The 19,968-nt window shown below is 40.4% G+C and overlaps 1 protein-coding gene across 6 annotated transcripts in view; it reads left to right on the top strand.

Moving 5' to 3' along the window:
* Positions 1–19,968, top strand: part of MTUS1 (microtubule associated scaffold protein 1) — a gene marked incomplete at its 5' end in the record, with an annotated part of 168,740 nt that overhangs the window by 120,110 nt on the left and 28,662 nt on the right. For 5 of the 6 annotated variants that reach the window (XM_080796036.1, XM_080796035.1, XM_080796034.1 and 2 more), the window contains one exon: positions 13,776–13,990. The exons of the other annotated variant lie outside the window; for it this stretch is intronic. In XM_080796036.1, coding sequence (XP_080652162.1) covers positions 13,776–13,990 — 215 coding nt within the window. The remainder of the gene's footprint in view (positions 1–13,775; positions 13,991–19,968) is intronic. 6 annotated transcript variants of the gene reach the window in all.

The raw sequence follows: 19,968 nt of genomic DNA, 5'->3' as shown, positions 1-19,968 counted from the left end.
TTCAGTGTTCAATGCTGAAAATAAAACCAAGACTAAGTCACACATAACTCCTTCCTTCTCACAGTCCATAGTTAAACAGAACATGAAGTGATTATGATAGAACTTGGGCTAGATGCCCGGGGAGGCTCCTAGCAGGCGAAGCTAACTTTATCTAGGCCTTCCAGAAGAAGTGCCGGTTTAGCTGGAATCTCAGGATATGTGGAGTTAGCCAAGAAACAGAAAGTGTTCCAGGCAGAGAAAATAGCCTGGGAAAGCCTGGAGCTAGGGAGAGGATGGCTCCTTCAAGGAAACAAAAGAATTTTAATATGCCTGAGCACAGAAGGTAGACAGAGAGGTGCTAGCAAGAAGGAGGGTGATCACAGGGACCCTGGCAGACCGGGGTCCCTTTCATTGGCCCCCTATATAAGGGGGCACTGTGTGCTCCAGTATGTCGTTCTTGGGTGGCACCCATTCACAGAATGTGTTGTCCAATCCAAGATCTCATGGCCTCTGTAAATAGGGTCAAGCCAAGGGAAAGTGAATTTGTCAGCATCTGAGTGATGTTGCTGGATGTCCAGCACAGACCAAGATCTCCACGTCAGGGAAGTGATAATCTTCTACGTAGTCCAGAGGTGATTTCATTGGCTTGCCAAAACGCTGGCAATAGTCTCTTTTGCCAAAATAGCCCACTATTTCAGAATTTTGCCTCTGCATGTAGATTCCAACTTTATAATGAGTCATGGAAGGAAAAGAATCTTCTTGGTAGAAATATTCCTGACCACCAGTTTTATTAGAATTGTTTTCCTTTGGAGTTGGAGATACCTGTATTAATTATAATGAAAAGTGTGATTTTTGAACCTCAGAAAGTTAAATGTATTTTTTTGATTGAAGCGAAGGCAGTTCATTGCACTTAGATTTGTTTTCACTGACCTAGTGAGGTTAAAAGCAGTTATTATAGGGGCGCCTGGATGGCTCAGTGGGTTTAGCGTCCACCTCTTGATTTCCGCTCAGGTCGTGATCTCAGGGTGGTGAGATCCATCCCAGAGTCCTCTTCCCCGCTGGGTGTGGAGCCTACTTAAAATTCTATCTTTGCATCTCTCCCAATCTCTAAAAAATAAATAAAAGCAATTATTATTGCAAAGAGGAGGGGTGTAGTACATATATATTGAGGAGGGGCAGAAATACTGTTTTTAGTGGGGGGGCAGAGGGAGAGAGAATGTCATGCAGACTCCCCTTTGAGCGTAGAGCAGAGTCAGGCTCGATCTCAGAGCTCCGAGATACTGACATCATGACCTGAGCGCTCCAGAGGAGGGGCCGAGGTATTATTAATAGAACAAGATATTTCATTTACCTAAAGCCACACTAAAGAGAGCCATTTTGACAATTCAGTAAGAATGGGGAAGAATATGAATAAAGTTGTTTGGTTAGAATGCAACCATCAAATTATATTCGGTATTCATTTTTGAGACCGTCAAGAAGAATTGCTTTTAGCTGCAGTTTCAGACAGCTTAACCAAGAAGAAACTTATTTCACCTAACTTGTTTGTTTCACCTAAAATGTTGTTCAGTGGTTCAGCATTGTCTATTTTCTTGGCTCCCTCCTCGTGACTGTTGCCTCCTGATCTCACCATTGCTCCTCCAGGCAGGGAAAAAAAAAGGGTGAGTGGGTGGGTGGTGCCAACTCAAAGTTTACATCTCATTGGCTAACTCGCAGTCACATGGCTAGCTACCTGCAAGGGAGGCTAGGGACTTGAGTGACTTCTCCAGTCTCCAGGGCATGCAGGTACAAGAGAGAGTTTTTCATTAGGATCTGACCCAGAGAGGGTCAAACCCTTAAGTCTCAAAAGCTGATATTAGCTGCTTATAAATAAGGGGAGTATATCCTTTAGCAAGTCTGATCTTGCAACAGAGGTTGATGCTTTTTTTCTCTTTCATGACCTGTATGGGTTTTGGTAATGATTACCTATTTTGTAATTATTTCAGTTAAACACTTTGAAGTCGCTTTGGACATAATTTGATTTTGATGTTAAATGAAGTAATTTTCAGTGATAACATATTGAGAAAGGATGTCTCAACTTGACATATGGCTTTTATATATTTAAAATGTGTTAACAAAAGGTTAATATTTTCATTCGTACAGTTGTGGTAGGTATTGCCAAAGTGACGCTAAATAAACCTGAATTTCTCTAGTGTTTCTCTCTCATACTACAAAATGCAGAAGTCAATGAAGCTGTTTTTAAAAGTTTCACAAGAGGCGCCTGGGTGGCTCAGTTGGTTAAGTGCCTGCCTTCAGTTCAGGTAGTGATCTCAGGGTCCTGGGATCAAGTCCTGCCTTGGGCTCCCTGCTCAGTGGGGAGTCTGCTTCTCCCTCTCCCCTTGGTCCCCCCTGACCTGCTCATCATGCTGTGTCTCTCCCTGTCAAATAAATAAATAAAATCTTTTTTAAATGTTGTTTTCTTTTTTTTTTTTAAAGAAAGCTTCCATAAAAAAACAGATTAGAACTTGTATGTAAAAAGTTAAAAGATTCAATCATTTGTAGATTACAAAAGACATCAAAGGGACCAAATTCAAGAATAACAGATGAGAGACCTAGCCTTCCACCACTCCCTTGTTCCTGTACTGTGAATCCACATTCTTCTTTTGGCTTCCTTGAAAGCAGGCTTGAAGATCTTGCTGGCCTTTTGCCACACTGATAAGCACTTACTGGGAACCGATGTTGTGAATGGCGTTCAGCTGGCAGTGTTCGCCATAGATCCATACTCCACTCCCGTAGTGGCTGTGGCAGTCTTTGAGCTACAGCTTTGCTGTGATGCTAAGAAGTCCTGTTCTGTAGTTCGAGTGGTCTACGTAAGAAGGCAGTGATGAGCTAAATCGGTTTTCACTCATAAGAGGTAATGTTTTGATACGTTCTTTTTAAGGATTTTGTTTGTTTGTCAGAGAGCACAAGTGGGGGAGCTGCAGAAGCAGAGGGAGAAACAGACTTCCCGCTGAGCAGACAGCCAGATGTGGGGTTCCATCCCAAGAGCCTGGGATCATGACCTGAGTGGAACGCAGAAGCTTAACTGACCGAGCCACCTGGGCATTCCATGTTTTGATAAGTTTTTAAAAGTTAGCTGTAACTCACAAGTTTCACATAGCTGAAGTTGTTACTACCCAAAGTTGTGTTTTAATGTAGGAATCTGTTTTCTCCCAAACGTGGGAAGTACATCATATATTACAGTTTGGAGCTGGAGTCAGGATAGGAAGCATAGCAGTGTCTTTCACCAGGAGCAATGAGAGGGCTATGGCAAGAAAATTTGGTAACTATGTAATTAGAACAGTTGAAATATTCTGATTGAGTTTTGGTTAATCGAGAACCACCCTATAAATAAAACAATACAGATTTTAATACTTTGTGTTAGCTCTAAAGCATGTTTTAGAGCTAAAAATGTTTCATTAATAGTATATGCGTATTATTTATTAGGTAAAAAGACATCAGATGTGGTTTTAAATGTTTCCAACATTGAACATCATTTTTCTGTGTTTGTCTTAAGTGATATGTTGAGTTATTTTAGCCTGTGAGTGTTATTTTTATAAATAGCAATTATCCAGCTCTTAGGAAAACTAGGACTAATAGAGCTTTCTTTTGGGTGAGAGACTTGTCTTTTTCCCTTTGTTCCCTGGTGACCTGAGTTGGAAGCCTGGTCTCTTCAATTTCTTTTTCTTAACTGGTTAGTACTTTGAGAATAAACTTCTCTTTTCTGTGGTTTGTGTCATAGAAGTTTTTAATGCTGGTTGTTTTAATTGGCTATTTTTGGTCTCAACTGTAGGATATTCTGTGGTCTTTAATACACACTTTTGACCCACTTTGGCACATTTGGCACATTCCCCATTCCCCACCCTCCACGTTCAGGTCTTTTGCCTGCATGTGCCTGGATTCAGCTGTGCTGTTTTCCTGGGTCTCCTATGTGGCAACATGGGTTTGCAGCAACACAGATGCAGTGGTTTGGGATGCTATCTGCGGCCATGAGTGAGCCCTGACCCACAGGGGATGGCCTCATGGACACAATGGTGACCTCACATGAGCCGGCTAGCTCAAGACGTAAAAGTCACAGAAGAGATAGCATTCAAAAATTCCAGGCTAGCAAATGTGCTTGAGGTAGGCACTGCGAAGGGAAGGGCCTTGTAGAATTTTTGGTCTTGTTTTGGAATAAGTTCCAAGTGGTGACAAAATGTTATTCTTAGTGCTGTATTCTGTATTCTTCTCTGTGTTAAATAAAAAAGGCACCTTGGGGGGGGGGGGGTGTATGTCACAATTGCTGAAATCCAAAGAACCAGTTGGTATAAGCAGGCTTTAGGATGTCAAGCAGTTTTTTAGCTACCTATTAATTTGGGTAAGTCAAAATGATCATTCAGACCAAAACAAAAGTCCACATGAAGGCTAGAATTTAATATTTTAGGTAATTTGTTTAATAATAAGAGGGGGAAAGCCCATAGCAATGACTGCTGTCTTGAGAAACAGCATCTGATTCACATTGGTGGTAACTTGGTGGATATGTATTTTATCCCTTTCCTTGTGTTCTGAAAAGTCCTATCCAATTTGCTCATATATAGTGAGTATAACAAGAGATACTTGTTTCCTGTTTAAGTTGATTTTTCCTCTATTTTTTGATGAAATTCCACTGTACCTGATGAAATTTTGATGTTTGATGATTACAATTAAGATATTTACATTCAGTATCTTCAGAATTGTTAATGCTACAGGATGAAAATTGTATTACTTGCACATTTTTTGCTCTGTTTCATTTTTATACTCTTTTAGTCCTGAAATTCATAAACTTACCATTAAGGTGAACTTCTAGATTATTTAGGAACCAGTGAATCGAGGGAGGTTAATAACTTCTTGAAAATATTTCTGGATGTAATGAATTTGTTTTCTTTGTAGTTTGTAGTCCATTTTAAGAACATGAGAAATTTGCTTATTTTCTGCCAGGTACATGTAAAATGGTTAAGGTCAAGTTTGGAGTTTTGATTTTTTGTTGTTGTTGCTGTTTTTATTTTTTTGTTTGTTTTTGAGAAAAAAATTATTCTGACATGGGAGTTTTTAATATGAATATGCTTTCTGTTTTGTAATCTACTTTTAAAATATATTTTTTTTAAGATTTTATTTATTTGAGGGAGCATGCAAGTGAGAGAGAGCACAAATGGCTGTGGGGGGTGGGGGTAGAAGCAGACTCCCCCCGATCAGGGAGCCTGACCAGGGCTCAGTCCAGGACACTGCAATCATCAGCTGAGCTAAAGACAGACACTTAACCAACTGAGCCACCCAGGTGCTCCGACTTTTAAAATGTAAAGTAAAATGCTTTTACATGTAATACAAACCATTGCAAACAAATTCTGACTATATATGGTAATGACTAAATATTTCTGACAAAATACAGTAATGCAAAATTTTAAATATTGAGGTTTCTTAAAGTCTCACCCTCCACCCCAAAAAGAGTTAGCTCAGGTAATTTTAATAGTCTTCCTATCACTTTCCTGGGCTTGAATGGTTTCATGTAAAGAAATGCCATACCTGCCTAGGCTAGAAAAATTTGTATGTGGCTTCTAAATTGTGATTAGTATCTCTTAGAGTAAACAAATAATGAAAGGAACACTACAAATGTTTACATAAATTTAAGGTAATAATTGATGACATGAATGACAAGTTAAACATCTTGGTGAGATGACACAGGTTACCGTGGGTTTACTGTTCCACTGATGCAAGTAGGAAGTGTGGGTTCATATGATTTTGTTAGCGACAGTACTCAGGACAGTAGAAGATAAAGAGCTGATTGCTTCTCAGGCAAAAGACACTGCAGGTGATTCAATTTGGAGAGTGTTACAGAGCAGATGAGTTTAGAATGGACCCTTTAGGAGCAGGAAGAGCTGTGTCAGAGAATGTCCTAACGCCTTCCTCGCTGTGTCCCACACCAGATGCTTCCCCTCTCTCTGCCCTCACGCTCATTCCCACGGGCTCATCTACTCCTCTTGTGTTATTTCCTAGCTGGAAACTCGTGACTCCTCTTGGGCTCCCCTTGATCCAACGGGTCACAAAGTCCCCCTCTTCTGCCTCGTAAACACACGCACCATTTCCTGCCTGTTCTCACTGCTGCTGACCCGTGGCTTCTCTTCCTGGGCCTTCCTCCTGACCTCCCTGGGCACCTCTCCTCTCTTTCGCGGTGCCCCCTGACCCCCGCTCTGCCACCCCCATGATAAAACCTTGTGTGGCACACGTGTCAGCACCCTGATTATGCCTCAGCCCCCTCATTGTGCTTTAACCTTGGGAGTATCCAGGGCCCCCCTGTTCCCCAGCGCCTCTGCTGGCCTTTGTTCCTTCTCTGTCTCCCAGATGAGCACATGCCCGTGCAAACTCTGCCTCCTGTACCCTTATCCTGACTGCCCCGGATCTAGGTGTTTCTCCACCTGGACTCACCACACTCTGCACGCGGTTCTATTAGCTAATTATCAAATCATATTGCCATTGCTGGTGGCCTCTTCCTCTCAGATGCATGCAGGTTCCTTAAGAGCAGGGAGCAGTTTGTCAGAAGCACATCCAGTTGACATTGACTGAATGAACCGTAGACATCTGGGCGATTGGTTATAACTGGGTCCTCCCTCTTATTAGAACATGTATTTCCCAATAATTTCCTTTTAATGCTTTGTTTTCATGGGATATCCCGGCATGAACATCTATCAGCCAGTGTCTAGGAAATGGACTGAAAGAACTTATGTAGAGATAGGTGTCCCTATTAAGGGTTTTGGGAGTACTGGGTCACATTAAGGCAGAAAGAAGGGAATTGGTTGTCTGTCCAACCCATTAGTTCATTACCTGTATTTTATTACCCCACACATATTAGTTTTCAGTGCAGATGGGAGGATTCTGTGCAAGCTGAGCAGAAAGAGATGTATACTAGGGAATCATGATTCACCCAAGATGGTGGCAGTCTTCATGCATGCCTGTCCAACAGCACCTTCTCTACATGCCTCCCCTCCCCTGCCCCAGGACACCACAACAGGTCCTTCCATCACCCAGCAAAGTTACTGTGGTAGATTTTGGAAAAATATTTGGTGAGCAAATGACTAGTTTAATAGGTATGCAAAAAAAAAAAAAACTAGGCATGTTAGTTACTAAACGCAGTATATAGTTTTGCATTTTGTGGAAGCCAAGACAAACTATTCTTGAGGTCTTGTCTCTTACTTGACTTTACTATTTGGAAACCCAGCACATTCAATAAACGGCTTCTTTGGCCTTAAGATGGCTGTGTCTCCAGCAGGTAGTGGGTTGGTCCATGTCTTAATGGTTGAATTTTTCTCAAAAGCCTTTTTGTCTTGACTTGGGGATCTTTGTGCCTGAGTGACTAGAGCCTGAAAAGGGGACCAATTCCTTTTTTACCCAACTACCTTCCTCAAGATGATAAATAAGTTCATTAGGCTAGTTTGAAACTGTATTAAACTGAGGTTTTAGAGTAGAAGGAACAAAGATAACAAACAGTTGGTTTTCAAGTAAGCACATGTCTTTGATTCATGACTTTTGTTTTCTTGATGGAGGTTTCAATTTCATTACAGTAACTCCCAGGACGGTTGGATCAGACATGATATTGGTAATTGTCTTGTTGACGAATGTCCAAATCTATGTAGAAGGAAATACGCAATTTTAAGGGTTTCTGACTAAGTTGATTCTTGGAAATCACATGTCCTGTTAATGGGTATAATAAATTCTTTTGTATTTTTATTATTTTTTATTTTTATTTTTTTATTGTGTTATGTTAGTCACCATAAAATACATCATTAGTTTTTGATGCAGTGTTCCAAGATTCATTGTTTATGTACAACACCCAGTTGAATACAGCTGCATTACCAAAACAGTAACGTGTTAAAAAAGGGGACACAGGGACAAGTTTGGTTCATATTTTAATTTCCTATAAATCATAGCTCCTGTAGAGTTTAAGGGAAACTATGTTTTAGTTATGAAGTACCCTGTTTATGAGCATTTTGGCTTTGAGCATCATTGGAGGTTTTTGCATCATCTCTGATCTTCAGTTGGGCCAGGAGTGAGAAGGGGGGAAAGATGCTCAAACTAGGTCATCATCTACCTTGTGGCACGATTTTGTCCTTAGGGAGCACAGTATATGGAGCGGAAGATTGAGGCCGCAACTTGATTTCCCAGCTCTAGGTAGAGAGCAGTCTGTTTGCTGATTTGCTCTTACGTTAAATTTTGAAGACCTGTACTCTTAGAATGCGTCAGTGTTTTGTTTCCTCCTTAAGTCTGAATGTATTTTGACTTGTCACATACAACAAAACCTGTATTACTTAGATCTTCGTCTCCATTCCCCAAGGAAGAAACATGGATTAATTATATTTTTATGACTAAGTGTTAACGATTTAGGTGCTCAGAATTGTTTAACCACCTTTATTTTTTTTTTTTAAGATTTTATTTATTTGTCAGAGAGCTTGTGCACACATAAGCGAGCTCGAGCACAAGCAAGGGGGAAAAGCAGGCAGATGGAGAAAGAGGGAGCCGATCTCAGCACCCTGGGACCATGACCTGAGCCGAAGGCAAAGCTTAACTGACTGAGCCACTCAGGCATCCCCAATTTAACCACCTTTAAAAAAAAATACTCTTTAATTTTGGAAAGGTGGTATTTTTACACCATGATTAAAAGTAAGGAAAATATATCAGAACATCTTATACCTCTCTGGTTCCTATTCTGTTTTTGAAAAGGTAAACATTGTTAGTACTTGTATGTGTATTATGGAATAATTTTGTTATGAATTTATAAGCAAAAGAGAAAATGTGCTCTTATATTTTCATCATCACACAGCAGAGCATTCTGTCTACAGTCCTCTTTACTATGGTTTTCTCATTTACCACAGAGTATGCCCTACTTTCTGTTACAGCTGTGATATTTCACTATATAACTGTACCATAAGTTTGTTTAACCAGTCTTCTATCTGGACATTTGGGCTGTGTTTTGATCTTGTCCTTTGCAAACAAGTGTGTGGCGGGAGTCCTTCAGTTAATGTCACTGCACGCCAGTGTAGGCTTCTCAGTAGGATAGATTCTTGTTGACCAGCTATGAATTCAACAGTCAATGCTAGCATGTGTCAGAGAAGGCTTATCACTAAGCTTTTATTGTTCTTTTTTTTTTTTTAAAGATTTTATTTATTTGACAGACAGATCACAAGTAGGCAGAGAGGCAGGCAGAGAGAGAAGGGAGGAAGCAGGCTTCCTGCTGAGCAGAGAGCCCGATGCAGGGCTCGATCCCAGGACCCTGGGATCATGACCTGAGCCAAAGGCAGTGGCTTTAACCCACTGAGCCACCCAGGTGCCCCTAAGCTTTTATTGTTCTTAAACATCAGTTTGAGTGTATAAAGTTAGGCAGACAGACTTGACCTGAATTGTTTTTTAAATGTTTGCATGAGATTTTTGGTGGGTTGCGTGGAAACCCCTCGTGATGTACAGGTCTGACGATTTCAGCCACTACCTGAGGCGGAGCAATGTTGCGTTCTAGGGGTGACGTTTGAGGGCTTCGTGGCTGGATCAGTAAGAGCTCATGCCCATTGGAGGGGTTCCCCGACTCTTGAAACGCCGGTCCTCCGGCCGTGACGAAAGCCTGAGAGAAGAGGTAGCTGTCATGTGGGCACTGGCTTTTACTGGGGCGCAGGTGCTGTCCCTCCCCCGTTTCCCTGGCAAGAGTTAGCACCTTAGCCCGGCAGCTGCAGGTGAGACAGTAACCAGGCAACGCACAGACGAAAAGCAGCTAAGCACCAAGCGCCTTGCACAGCTGGGGTACGGTCAGACTCCGGCGGTGGTTTTCCGGGGTGTACCTTAACAGAAACTACTTAACATTCATTCTAGAGTAATCTTAGCAGCATTCTTTTTTTTTTTTTTTAAAGATTTTATTTATTTATTTGACAGACAGATCACAAGTAGGCAGAGAGAGAAGGGAGGAAGCAGGCTCCCCGCTGAGCAGAGAGCCCGATGCGGGGCTCGATCCCAGGACGCTGGGATCATGACCTGAGCCGAAAGCAGAGGCTTTAACCCACTGAGCCACCCAGGTGCCCCAATCTTAGCAGCATTCTTAATACAGTGTTGGGTCCTAGAGAGCTTTCGAAACTTCCAGAGAGTATACGTGTCCTGACACAGTTAACAGTTCCAAAATATGGAGAATAAGACCTTCATAGGTACAGATGACACTTTGTTATGAAAAGCTAAAGCAACCAAAATATAGTAAAGGAAAGGTAGAGTCGCCAGCCTCACTTGTGGACATAAGCCATCCGATTCCTCAGCAGCAGACTGGGGAACAGCTTACACTGTCCGACTGACATATCTGAGGAAAATGAAGTTTTTTTCGGGGGTGAGATGGGGTTGTGAAATGGGTGAAAAGGGTCAGAAGGGACAAACTTCCCGTTATGAAATAAGCAGGTCATGGGGATGTAACGTACAGCATGGGACTAGAGTTGATAATACTGTATTGTGTATTTGAAACTTGTTAAGAGAGGAGAACTTTAAAGTTCTAATAAGAAAAAAAAAAGTAGCCACGTGTGCTAACATGTTAACTAGACTATTAGGGTGATCATTCCCCAGGATATAAAAAAGTGAACCATTATGTTACACATCTGAAACTAATATAATATTAAATGTCAGTTATACCTCAAAAAAATGGGGAGGGATTACATTTCAGATGATAAAAAAAGTTTTGTTGTTTTTTTTTTTAAAGATTTTATTTATTTATTTGACAGACAGAGATCACAAGTAGGCAGAGAGGCAGGCAGAGTGAGAGGAGAAGACAGGCTCTCCACGGAGCAGAGAGCCCGATGCGGGGCTCGATCCCAGGACCCCGGGATCAGGACCTGAGCCGAAGGCAGAGGCTTTAACCCACTGAGCCACCCAGGCGCCCCCCAAAAAAGTTTTTTAATTAAAGAAAAGAATATGTCTCAGGAATTTGAAGCCACTGTGGCTTAGGAAGAACCTTTCATAAAATGGATTAAATGAAATAGAAGCTACTGAAAACCATGATGGTTTCAGAGGCCTAATATAGAATCAGCAAATCCAACCTGTATTTCCTAAACACTTCAAAAACGGTATGGACAGATTCTTCACATGATGTAGATGTTTTATTTTAAAATCTATGCACACTGAGAAACATAGCTAATCCCACACCAAGAGAAAAATAAAGCTGTCTCCTTTAAAATAATGTTAGTAATGGAATTAACCACCTAATAAGGAAAAAAGATAAGCAATATCAAGTAATTTATTCAAACAATATTACTAGGAAATACTTTATAGTAAATTATAAAAATGTAATATGGTGAAAGAAATTTAGTTTATAAAGAAACCAAACATAACATGTGGCTATTGCTTCACTTTGGAATAAGAAATAATATGAAGGAAAATATAAAATCTGGTGCTACAAAAGGAGCACCTGTATTTTGAATCTGAAGGTGGAAAAACAATGTTTAATAAATTAAATTTATCTCCATATGAAGTAATGTACTAGAACTTGACCAGTGAAATTCATTTGGAAGTCTCAGTAGGCAAGAATTTTAAAGAATGCTTTCTTCAAAAATGTTAGAATACAATATTTACATCTCAGATTTTTAAAATAATTGTAATCTAACAGTTTTAAAACTGATATTTAATTGGTATAGAAATTATAGAGAGTCAAACATTGTTAAGGGATTCAAGGAATGATAAACTCAAAGAAATCTAGCAATAAATACATAAATGAATATTTCAGTAAGTATTGGTAGGACATACAGTGATTATGTCTGGAGAATGAATTTATATCTGCAGTTTGTTACAGGAAATTCTAGATGGTCCAAGGGTTAAAAGCTGTTTTGGGCTGTTCTGTTTGTATAAAATTACATAAAACTATACACTTATATCAGTTTGTATAAACTCATATAAAACACAGGTGTTTATCTACACAGGCCTGATAAGCATAAAGTAACATTTTATTACAATTACTGCATGAATGATTGTTTTTAGTTTTCTGTCATGTCTCCATCCCATCTCCACTTTCCAAGGTGGGTCGCAACGGTAAAGAAGGGGTGTTGGAGGCCTCGGTTCTGACTTTGAATCTGTCCCATAGATGCCTTCTGTGCATGGGGAAGGTCCTTCCCGCCCTGGAGCCTCAGTTTCCCTATGGAGAGTTACTAAGTGGATGAAAGAGAGGAAAAGGGAGGATACTCAGTGAGCAGTAAAACACTGTGTAATTATATGTTACATGAGAAATAGAGCTCCTAAGGACATTTTAGGAAATGACATGAAATAAAGGAATACTAATCTCAGATACTTTGACAAACTGTAAAATATTTTTCATTAATTAGTTCATTGTGAGTCTATAATAAAGTTCTCCTTTCAGGACTTTAGTACTATGACTATGAACTTGGTTGCTTTCTTCATCTGCTTTGGAAATGGCGGTTAGTGCTAAACAGTTATTAATGATTACTAAGAAAGACTAATGGACAAATACTTTCCCCTTGAAGTCTTTTTGAAACATAGAAGATAGTTTAGTCATTTTAGAACAGTGAATTATCAAGTATTAATACAAATTTGAATTGTTGAACCATAGGAAGTACCATAGAAAATGAGAGCCTCCACCCCCGTCCGCCTTTTTTTTTTTTAAAGAATATATTGAGTGTTTTTTGTCATTGGTTCGTGGAGCATGAATACTGAGGTTTGTTTATTCTCCTTCAAGAAATTACCCTGGTTTTCATCCCCCTGAAAAATTGGAGAAAATAATTCCTATCTATAAAATTTTCTTAGGTTGGCTTGTTACCACAGAATGTGAATGTCGTAGGGAATGCCTCTGAAACAAAGGAACATTTTTTTTTCTTAGTTTCTTGTACCTTTTTTTCAGATTTAGTTTTGTTTTGATTACTTGGCCTAATTATTTCGAGAAGCTAAGGAGCATGTTTTGTGTTCTTCCAATTCCATTTGATATTTAAAGTGACTGAGACATTTGGAGTAGTTCCAGCAGTGAACAGTTTTTCATTTAAAATAGAGTAATTCCCAGGACACTGTGGCATAGAAAGTGAATAATCACTTAGCTAAGCATCTTAGTTGGATTTGGAGCATTAGCATGAGCTTAAACAAAATACATAGGCCATTATTAGTACTTAGAGAGGGGAAAAACAGTAAAGCTTGTGTTTCATAGAAAACAGAAAAGGATAGTCAAGAGTATAGTCCTTTTAACAGTGAACTTAAGGGGCAAAATGTGAGTAGATTTTCAGTATACGTAATGATTTACTAAAGATTAGGAAATGACTCATCAGCAGTATAAATCTTTGTAATGACCAGGCCATCAGCAGGAAAGGATAAGAAGTTTGTAGAAAATGTGTAGGAGGAGGGAAGGGCATTGAAAGTCCAATCACTTACATTTTTCTCTCAGCATATGTGATCAGAATATAGAGTCAGAGGACTTGTCATAGTCACGTTACTGTACCACTTTACCTAGAAAATTAGAAACTATGATGTGAATATTATTTTGCATGTAATTTCCATGTTTCTGGATTGCTAAATCTGTTTGTTTCACCTACGTAATTCTCTGCCCCGTTTAAATCTTTCAAACTCAGAGCTAAAGATATTGTCCGTGTTTATAAATTCCACACATCTAGATATTTGATTAATTCCTGCTCTGATCCATATGCTTTCCTTATATAAACATAGCTTAAATGCATTTCTGTGGCTTATCTAGTTGTTTTTGAACCCAGATGGTAGTGATTATAAAAAATCACATATTTTCCTGTGTATACTTATTCCTTTTACAGTTGAAAAGGGCAGGCAAAAGAATCCCAGAAGTTTGTGTATCCAGACACAGACATCTCCAGATGTGCTCTCCTCTGAAAAAACGCTTGAGTTGGCTCAATATAAAACAAAATGTGAAAACCAAAGTGGATTTATCCTGCAGCTCAAACAGCTTCTTTCCTGTGGTAATACCAAGTTTGAAGCATTAACAGTTGTGATTCAGCATCTACTCTCTGAGGTAAGGATGTCTACCCTCTAACAGTCTTTCTCGTTGAGGGGAGGGGGGCAGTAGGGGGGCAGTGTTCATGCTCTCATCTAGGGAATACTTTCCGGTTGATGAATGGTACGAGCAGGTAGAATTCACCCAATTATGTTTTGTCAACTCACTTGGTACCTGAGTCACTCTCTAAAAATTTGGGATCGAAACATTTCTACTACTTTCTTTTTGTTTCCAGAATCACTTAGACCAACAATGGCATGAGATAATCGTTTTATCCATCTCCAGCCTATATTAGCATTATCATTTTTTCACTATATTTTTTTGTCTTACTGTACACAGCTTTCCATATTACCTTTAGTTTAATGCTTTGAAAAATGAGATTGATTATATTTGTGGATTAAAGAACACTTCTGAGGTAACTCACAGTATGGGTCTGGGGACTCTTGAGAATTTCCGTCCATTCCTAAAATAGTTTGTGGTACGACAAATGCAAAACAGATTTTCTTTGCTTACTTACTCTTCCCTGACATTCTTCAAAGATGTTAGCTCAGGGACTAGTTAGAATTCATTGAGAAGACCAAGTTTCTGGGAACAGATGCTACTGGCCTAGCAACAAAGACTACAGTTACCTAAGGGGGAACACGGGGATGGGATTATATTTGAGTTCTTTAGATATTTTTTTTAAAGATTTATTTATTTGAGAGAGAGAGAGAGAGCGCGCGAGCGCACGTGCTTTAGCTGGGAGAAGGAGCAGAGGGAAAGAGTCTCAAGCAGATCCCTGATGAGCAAGGAGCCCGACCCAAGGCTTGATCTGTCTCGTGACCATAAGATCATGACCTGACCCGAAATCAAGAGTCAGTTGCTTAACCCACTGGGCTACCCAAGCTTTTTAAAATATTTAAAATATTTTTTAATGACAGTCTAAAAGAATGGGTATTACATAACATCTCAAGAAGAAAACTGTTCCATTTGCTTATTCTGGAGTTCAGCTCAACCCAACAAACCTCTGTTCATTGCCTACAGAGCTACAGTGATATAGTTGCCAGCCTGGGGCTCGGGGAGCGTGGCACTTGGTCAGGCCAGGCTCTTGGTCTGTGCCTTTGCAAGTTACCACGCTAATAGACAGTTAAGATCAATACTTGAACATTTTACAGCTTTGTCCAGAAACATTTTTTTGAAAGGGAGATGGAGCCATTTACCTAGTTGTTTTTTTTTTTTTTTTTAAGATTTTATTTATTTATTTGATAGAGATCACAAGTAGGCAGAGAGGCAGGCAGAGGGTGGGGGGGAAGCAGGCTCCCTGCTGAGCAAAGAGCCCGATGTGGGGCTCGATCCCAGGACTCTGGAATCATGACCTGAGCTGAAGGCAGAGGCTTTAACCCACTGAGCCACCCAGGTGCCCCATTTACCTAGTTTTTATATACAGTAGTAAATAGCCCTTCTGTTTCTCTTTAATATGTAAGAAGGAATTGGAAAGCTGGCTTATTTAACCAAGTAAGCTATATTGGAAGCGACATAATATCAAATGTCGGAAACAATTAGTTTGTCTATTTTGTGATAAACCAATTACTTTGTTTTACTATATCTAGCCTAATGAACCCCTCATTCAGCTCCTTTCTCTCCTTTTCCTCTCATGTGAGATGAGTCAAGTACTGTGAGCCCTCATCCCACAGTGTTGCTCCCCCTCATCCCCTCTTTTCCATTCGTACTGATGCCAGCATTGTTTGGACTCTGGATAACTGTCCAATAGATTATGATAACTTCTTAATTAGTCTTTAGGCCCACACTCTCTTCACTGTAATCTACTCCAAGCACTGCTAAAAGATTCGTCTTTCCAAAGCATTCCACTCTACTAAGCAAAACCTTCAGTGGTTTCTCCATTGTCTACAGCCTACCTGTCCAACATGGCAGTTACTAGCCTTATGGAGCTACCAAGTACTTAAAGTACAGTAAGTCTAAATTAAGATATGCAGACAAGCATTAAAATATATGCATGGATCTCAAAGACAGTATGAAAAAAAGGGTGTAAGATACTCTGAATAATTTTGAAATGATAATGTGTTGGATATACTGGGTTAAATAAAACACATTAAAATTTAATCTTACAAACTTTTAAGTAATATAGCTATTAGGAAACTAAAATTATATACAGGACTCACATACTTCCTCTGGATGACTCTGGGGTGTAACTTGAAATATAAGACTATAATTTGGCATGAGCTGCCTTTTTAGCCTCGCTTCACTGCCTCTCTGTTCCTGTTTTGTAATTGGTGAGGTGGAGGGGAAGTAAGAGGGATATAATGTTGGTTGACTGTTTAGGAAGTTCTAGACATTAAGTGTTATCCAAAGACACCAGTTGGAATTTACTAGGAAGAAAATGGAGGCATAGAGCTGTTAAGTAACTTGACTCTCAGCAGACAGACAGTTAGAGGAAGACCAGGACTTGCACCTGGGTCTGAGACACTAGGAACTCAACATCACCTATGAACTTCCTGTGCTTTTTCATCCTTGGTTCAAATACCATTACTAGGCTACTGCCCTTCTCCCTCATATACCGACATGTTCAGCTCTTACAGTAGCATCCAGTCACTACCTACATGTGATTCACATGGATTCATTGTACAAACAGCCAAGTAGAAAATGCAAGTTAAATAGATCAGGCAGGCCTGCCTACCGTGGTCCTCGGTGAGGAAAGGCCCAGAAGTGGATGTGGGATGAAAGACCCCTATCTATTCTTCCTTTGGTTCCTAAATGCCTCGTGTGGCATGAACCTTCCACAGTCTGCATGCTCCTAGTGTTTCAAGGTACTTTTTTTCCCATACAGCCTGGCCCGCAAACACAAACCAAACACTTTGAGATGCTCAGTGGGAGAAGGAGTGGATGGAACACTAGAGGAAAAACCTCACTCGATTGGACACAGTGACAGATGTTTTGTCAGTCAACAACAGGGCAAACTCTTACTGAGTTTCTGGGATCCTTTCACTGTACGGGAATTTCATCTTGCACCTGACTTTAAAGGTTTTAAAGCCCATGGAATTGTGACTCCACTGAATTTCTTAAAATTCAGCTCAAAAGCTCCCTCTTTTAGGGGCGCCTGGGTGGCTCAGTCTGTTGAGCATTTGGCTCTTGGTTTTGGCTCAGGTCATGATCTCCGGATCATGGACTCAGCCCTGCATCTGGCTCAGTGCTTAGCAGGGCAGTCTGCTTGAGGATTCTCTCCCTCTGTCCTTCCCCCTGCTTGCACGCATACACACACACACACACTCTGTCTCTCTTCCTAAAATAAATAAATCTTCAAAACAAAACAGCCTCCCTCTTTTATTTCATGGTCCGTCTAGCTCTATGCTCAGTCTACCTTCTGGATTCTAGGAGCACTTAGATTTCTCTGTCACTCTCTACCTTATATTACAGACAACCATCTGCACTCGTTCTGCTTTTTAAGACCAGAAGCTCACTGAGAACAGGATCTGTGTCTAGTTCCTTCTTAGGAACCCACCCCAGCAGCTGTGGCAGGGCTTTATATGTAACAGACGTGTCATCTGTACCTGAGCAAACAAACGAATGGGGAGGATGGATTCCCAGGTGTAAAGACGAACATATAAAGTCGTTGTGTAAATGTTCTTTGCTCTTTAAAACCAATCCGCAAATATTTACTGATTGCCTAATGTGTACAGGACACTGTTATAAAACAGAAAGGAAAGACATAACCAGGGGAAAAGTTAAGTAATTCTTCAGAACAATTTTCCTCTTAACCTTTTGGTCCTCTCATACCATTATGGAAGTGATTGATTAACTGATTGATGTACGGATGGGTAGATATGGACGGTAGATGTCGACTGATCTATATATACGTATATCTTATTGCTAAGTTTTTCTAAATGGTTTTAGAGCATTAGAGTGTGGATAAAAAGGATTGACTATAGGGAATCCTAGAAGTATGACTTATCCTTTTGTTGCAAATCTAATAATGATAGTTCATTATCTGTAAGTTCTATAAGTGCCTCATCAATCTGGAAACTAACACCACACTTTCTGTTTCCCGGAGGACACACTGTTGCTGGTTTTAGTTTGTTCCCAACCTCGGTTTAGCCTTGCATAGTTGTGCAATGTTCTGTACAAATAGCCAGTGTGAAATCCAGCCTAAAGTAGTACCCAAATAAGGTGAATTTGGAAAAGACACCAGCAGTCTACTATAAGTAAAAATGTCTCAGAACAAAATAGAGTGGACGTGATTCATCGTATGAGTGGTGGGGAGGAGGTCAGAGACAGCACACATCTGAGCCATCCGACAGGGCTCTTTTCTGCTGTGGATGCTTTTCAACAGCTAACAGATTCAGGCCCCCTGATGGGACGGCAGCCAGAGCTTAAGTGCCTGTATCCAGGGGACTCCTAATTAAATTATAGTGAATCCAATTTTTCCTTGGAACACTTCATACATTTAACACATGAGTAGAAAGCATATTTCTATCCAGATATCTACCTCCCTCTTTTTTCATATTGTGTGGAATTCTGCGTGTTAAAATACAAAGAGGATTAAATAAACTTGTTATCTAGACTATAAAGAGTTTCTCATCTAGGACAGAAACACTGATTTAGGAGCAGCTGAATAAAAAGAAACGGGCAATCAGTATCAGAGTGACAAAACGTGTTTTCATCATCTACAAGTAAAGGATAGGTATCTTAAAGGGCAAGTTCCCAAAGAGAGTCAGACAGAAACTGACACGGACTATGGTGTGGACACTGCAGTTGGCATTTCACGTAGGATTTTTTAAAAGCCCTTGGTTTTTCCATTATCCTGTACTGCTTCCCCCCAGATGAGGTCATCTGCCTTGAGTAATGACTGAAGAATTGAGCGTGGACGTTTTAGACCTACCTAGGTCCCAAGCTTCTTTTCTTTTTAAAAATTTATTTAATTGAGAGAGAATGAGCGGGGGAGAGGGAGAGGCAGACTCCCCACTGAGCAGGGGGCCCAATGCGGGGCTCAGTCCCAGGACCTGGGGATCATAACCTCAGCCAAAGGCAGACAATAACCAACTGAGCCACCAAGGCACCCCGGTTCCAAGCTTCTTGAGGGCAAGAATCATGTCTTAAATTTCTTTCATGTTTCACCCAGCACCTGGAATGGTCCTTGATTAATTGGTTCATAGCAATAACTTGCCAACCAATTTGGAAAGATAAATGTCTTCTCTAGGCTTTGAGGGGAAGGAGATGGTAACTGTGATTGACACTGAGGTTTATATAATGGGTCAGGTAAAGACCACGCTTTCCAGATTGTGAAGGTGGGACACATGGCAAGTGTGACTTGAACAGAACAAGGAAGGAATTAGAGTCTAAACAGGACTGGATGATTGAGGCTCTTAGAACTAGGGTAAAGTTTCTTTTTCACATATCCCATGCAATACGCTTCGAGTGAGGGCATTTGTGTATACAAAGAATATGGGACATGAACCTAGCAGCCCTCTTCGAGGTTGTGTGGAGGGTTGCTCTCACTAGTGCAGGAAGGAATTGGTGGAGATCAGGACTGTGGTCGAGGTGGCACTAACAGAGAAAGTGTGGTAGGTTCAAGACTCGTTAGAACTGACTAACTTTGGAACAACTCATTTAGACAAGAGACTGGCTGGTGACCTCACAGCCTTCCTGTCACTGTGTGCTCGGATTGACAGAGCTTGGAAGACATCAGTGGCTTCTGGGCATTGAGTAAGGAAGGTAGAGTGTGGAAGAGTTGGGGGAGGTGTTCACATGGACTGAAATTCCCTGTCCCCAAAATCTCTTTAAGAAGCCAAGGGATCACGTGGTATGTATCTCTGCTAGGATGTAAACATTTCCCCAACATTACTCCTGGAAACTATACATCAGCTTAGTTTTTCAGTCCTCACTTAGCACATTTAGGAAAGTTTGAAAAGTTATTTAACTTCTTGCCAGTTTTGCCTTCTACTCGCAATTTAACTACTATTAGAAAGTGAATTTTAAGTAAGTCCTGAATGTTTTGCAGGATT

This window comes from Martes martes, assembly GCF_963455335.1.
Source record: "Martes martes genome assembly, chromosome: 2".
NCBI lineage: Eukaryota > Metazoa > Chordata > Mammalia > Carnivora > Mustelidae > Martes > Martes martes.
The sequence above is the reverse complement of the archived record's forward strand: the minus strand, read 5'-3'. Positions and strand labels throughout refer to the sequence as shown.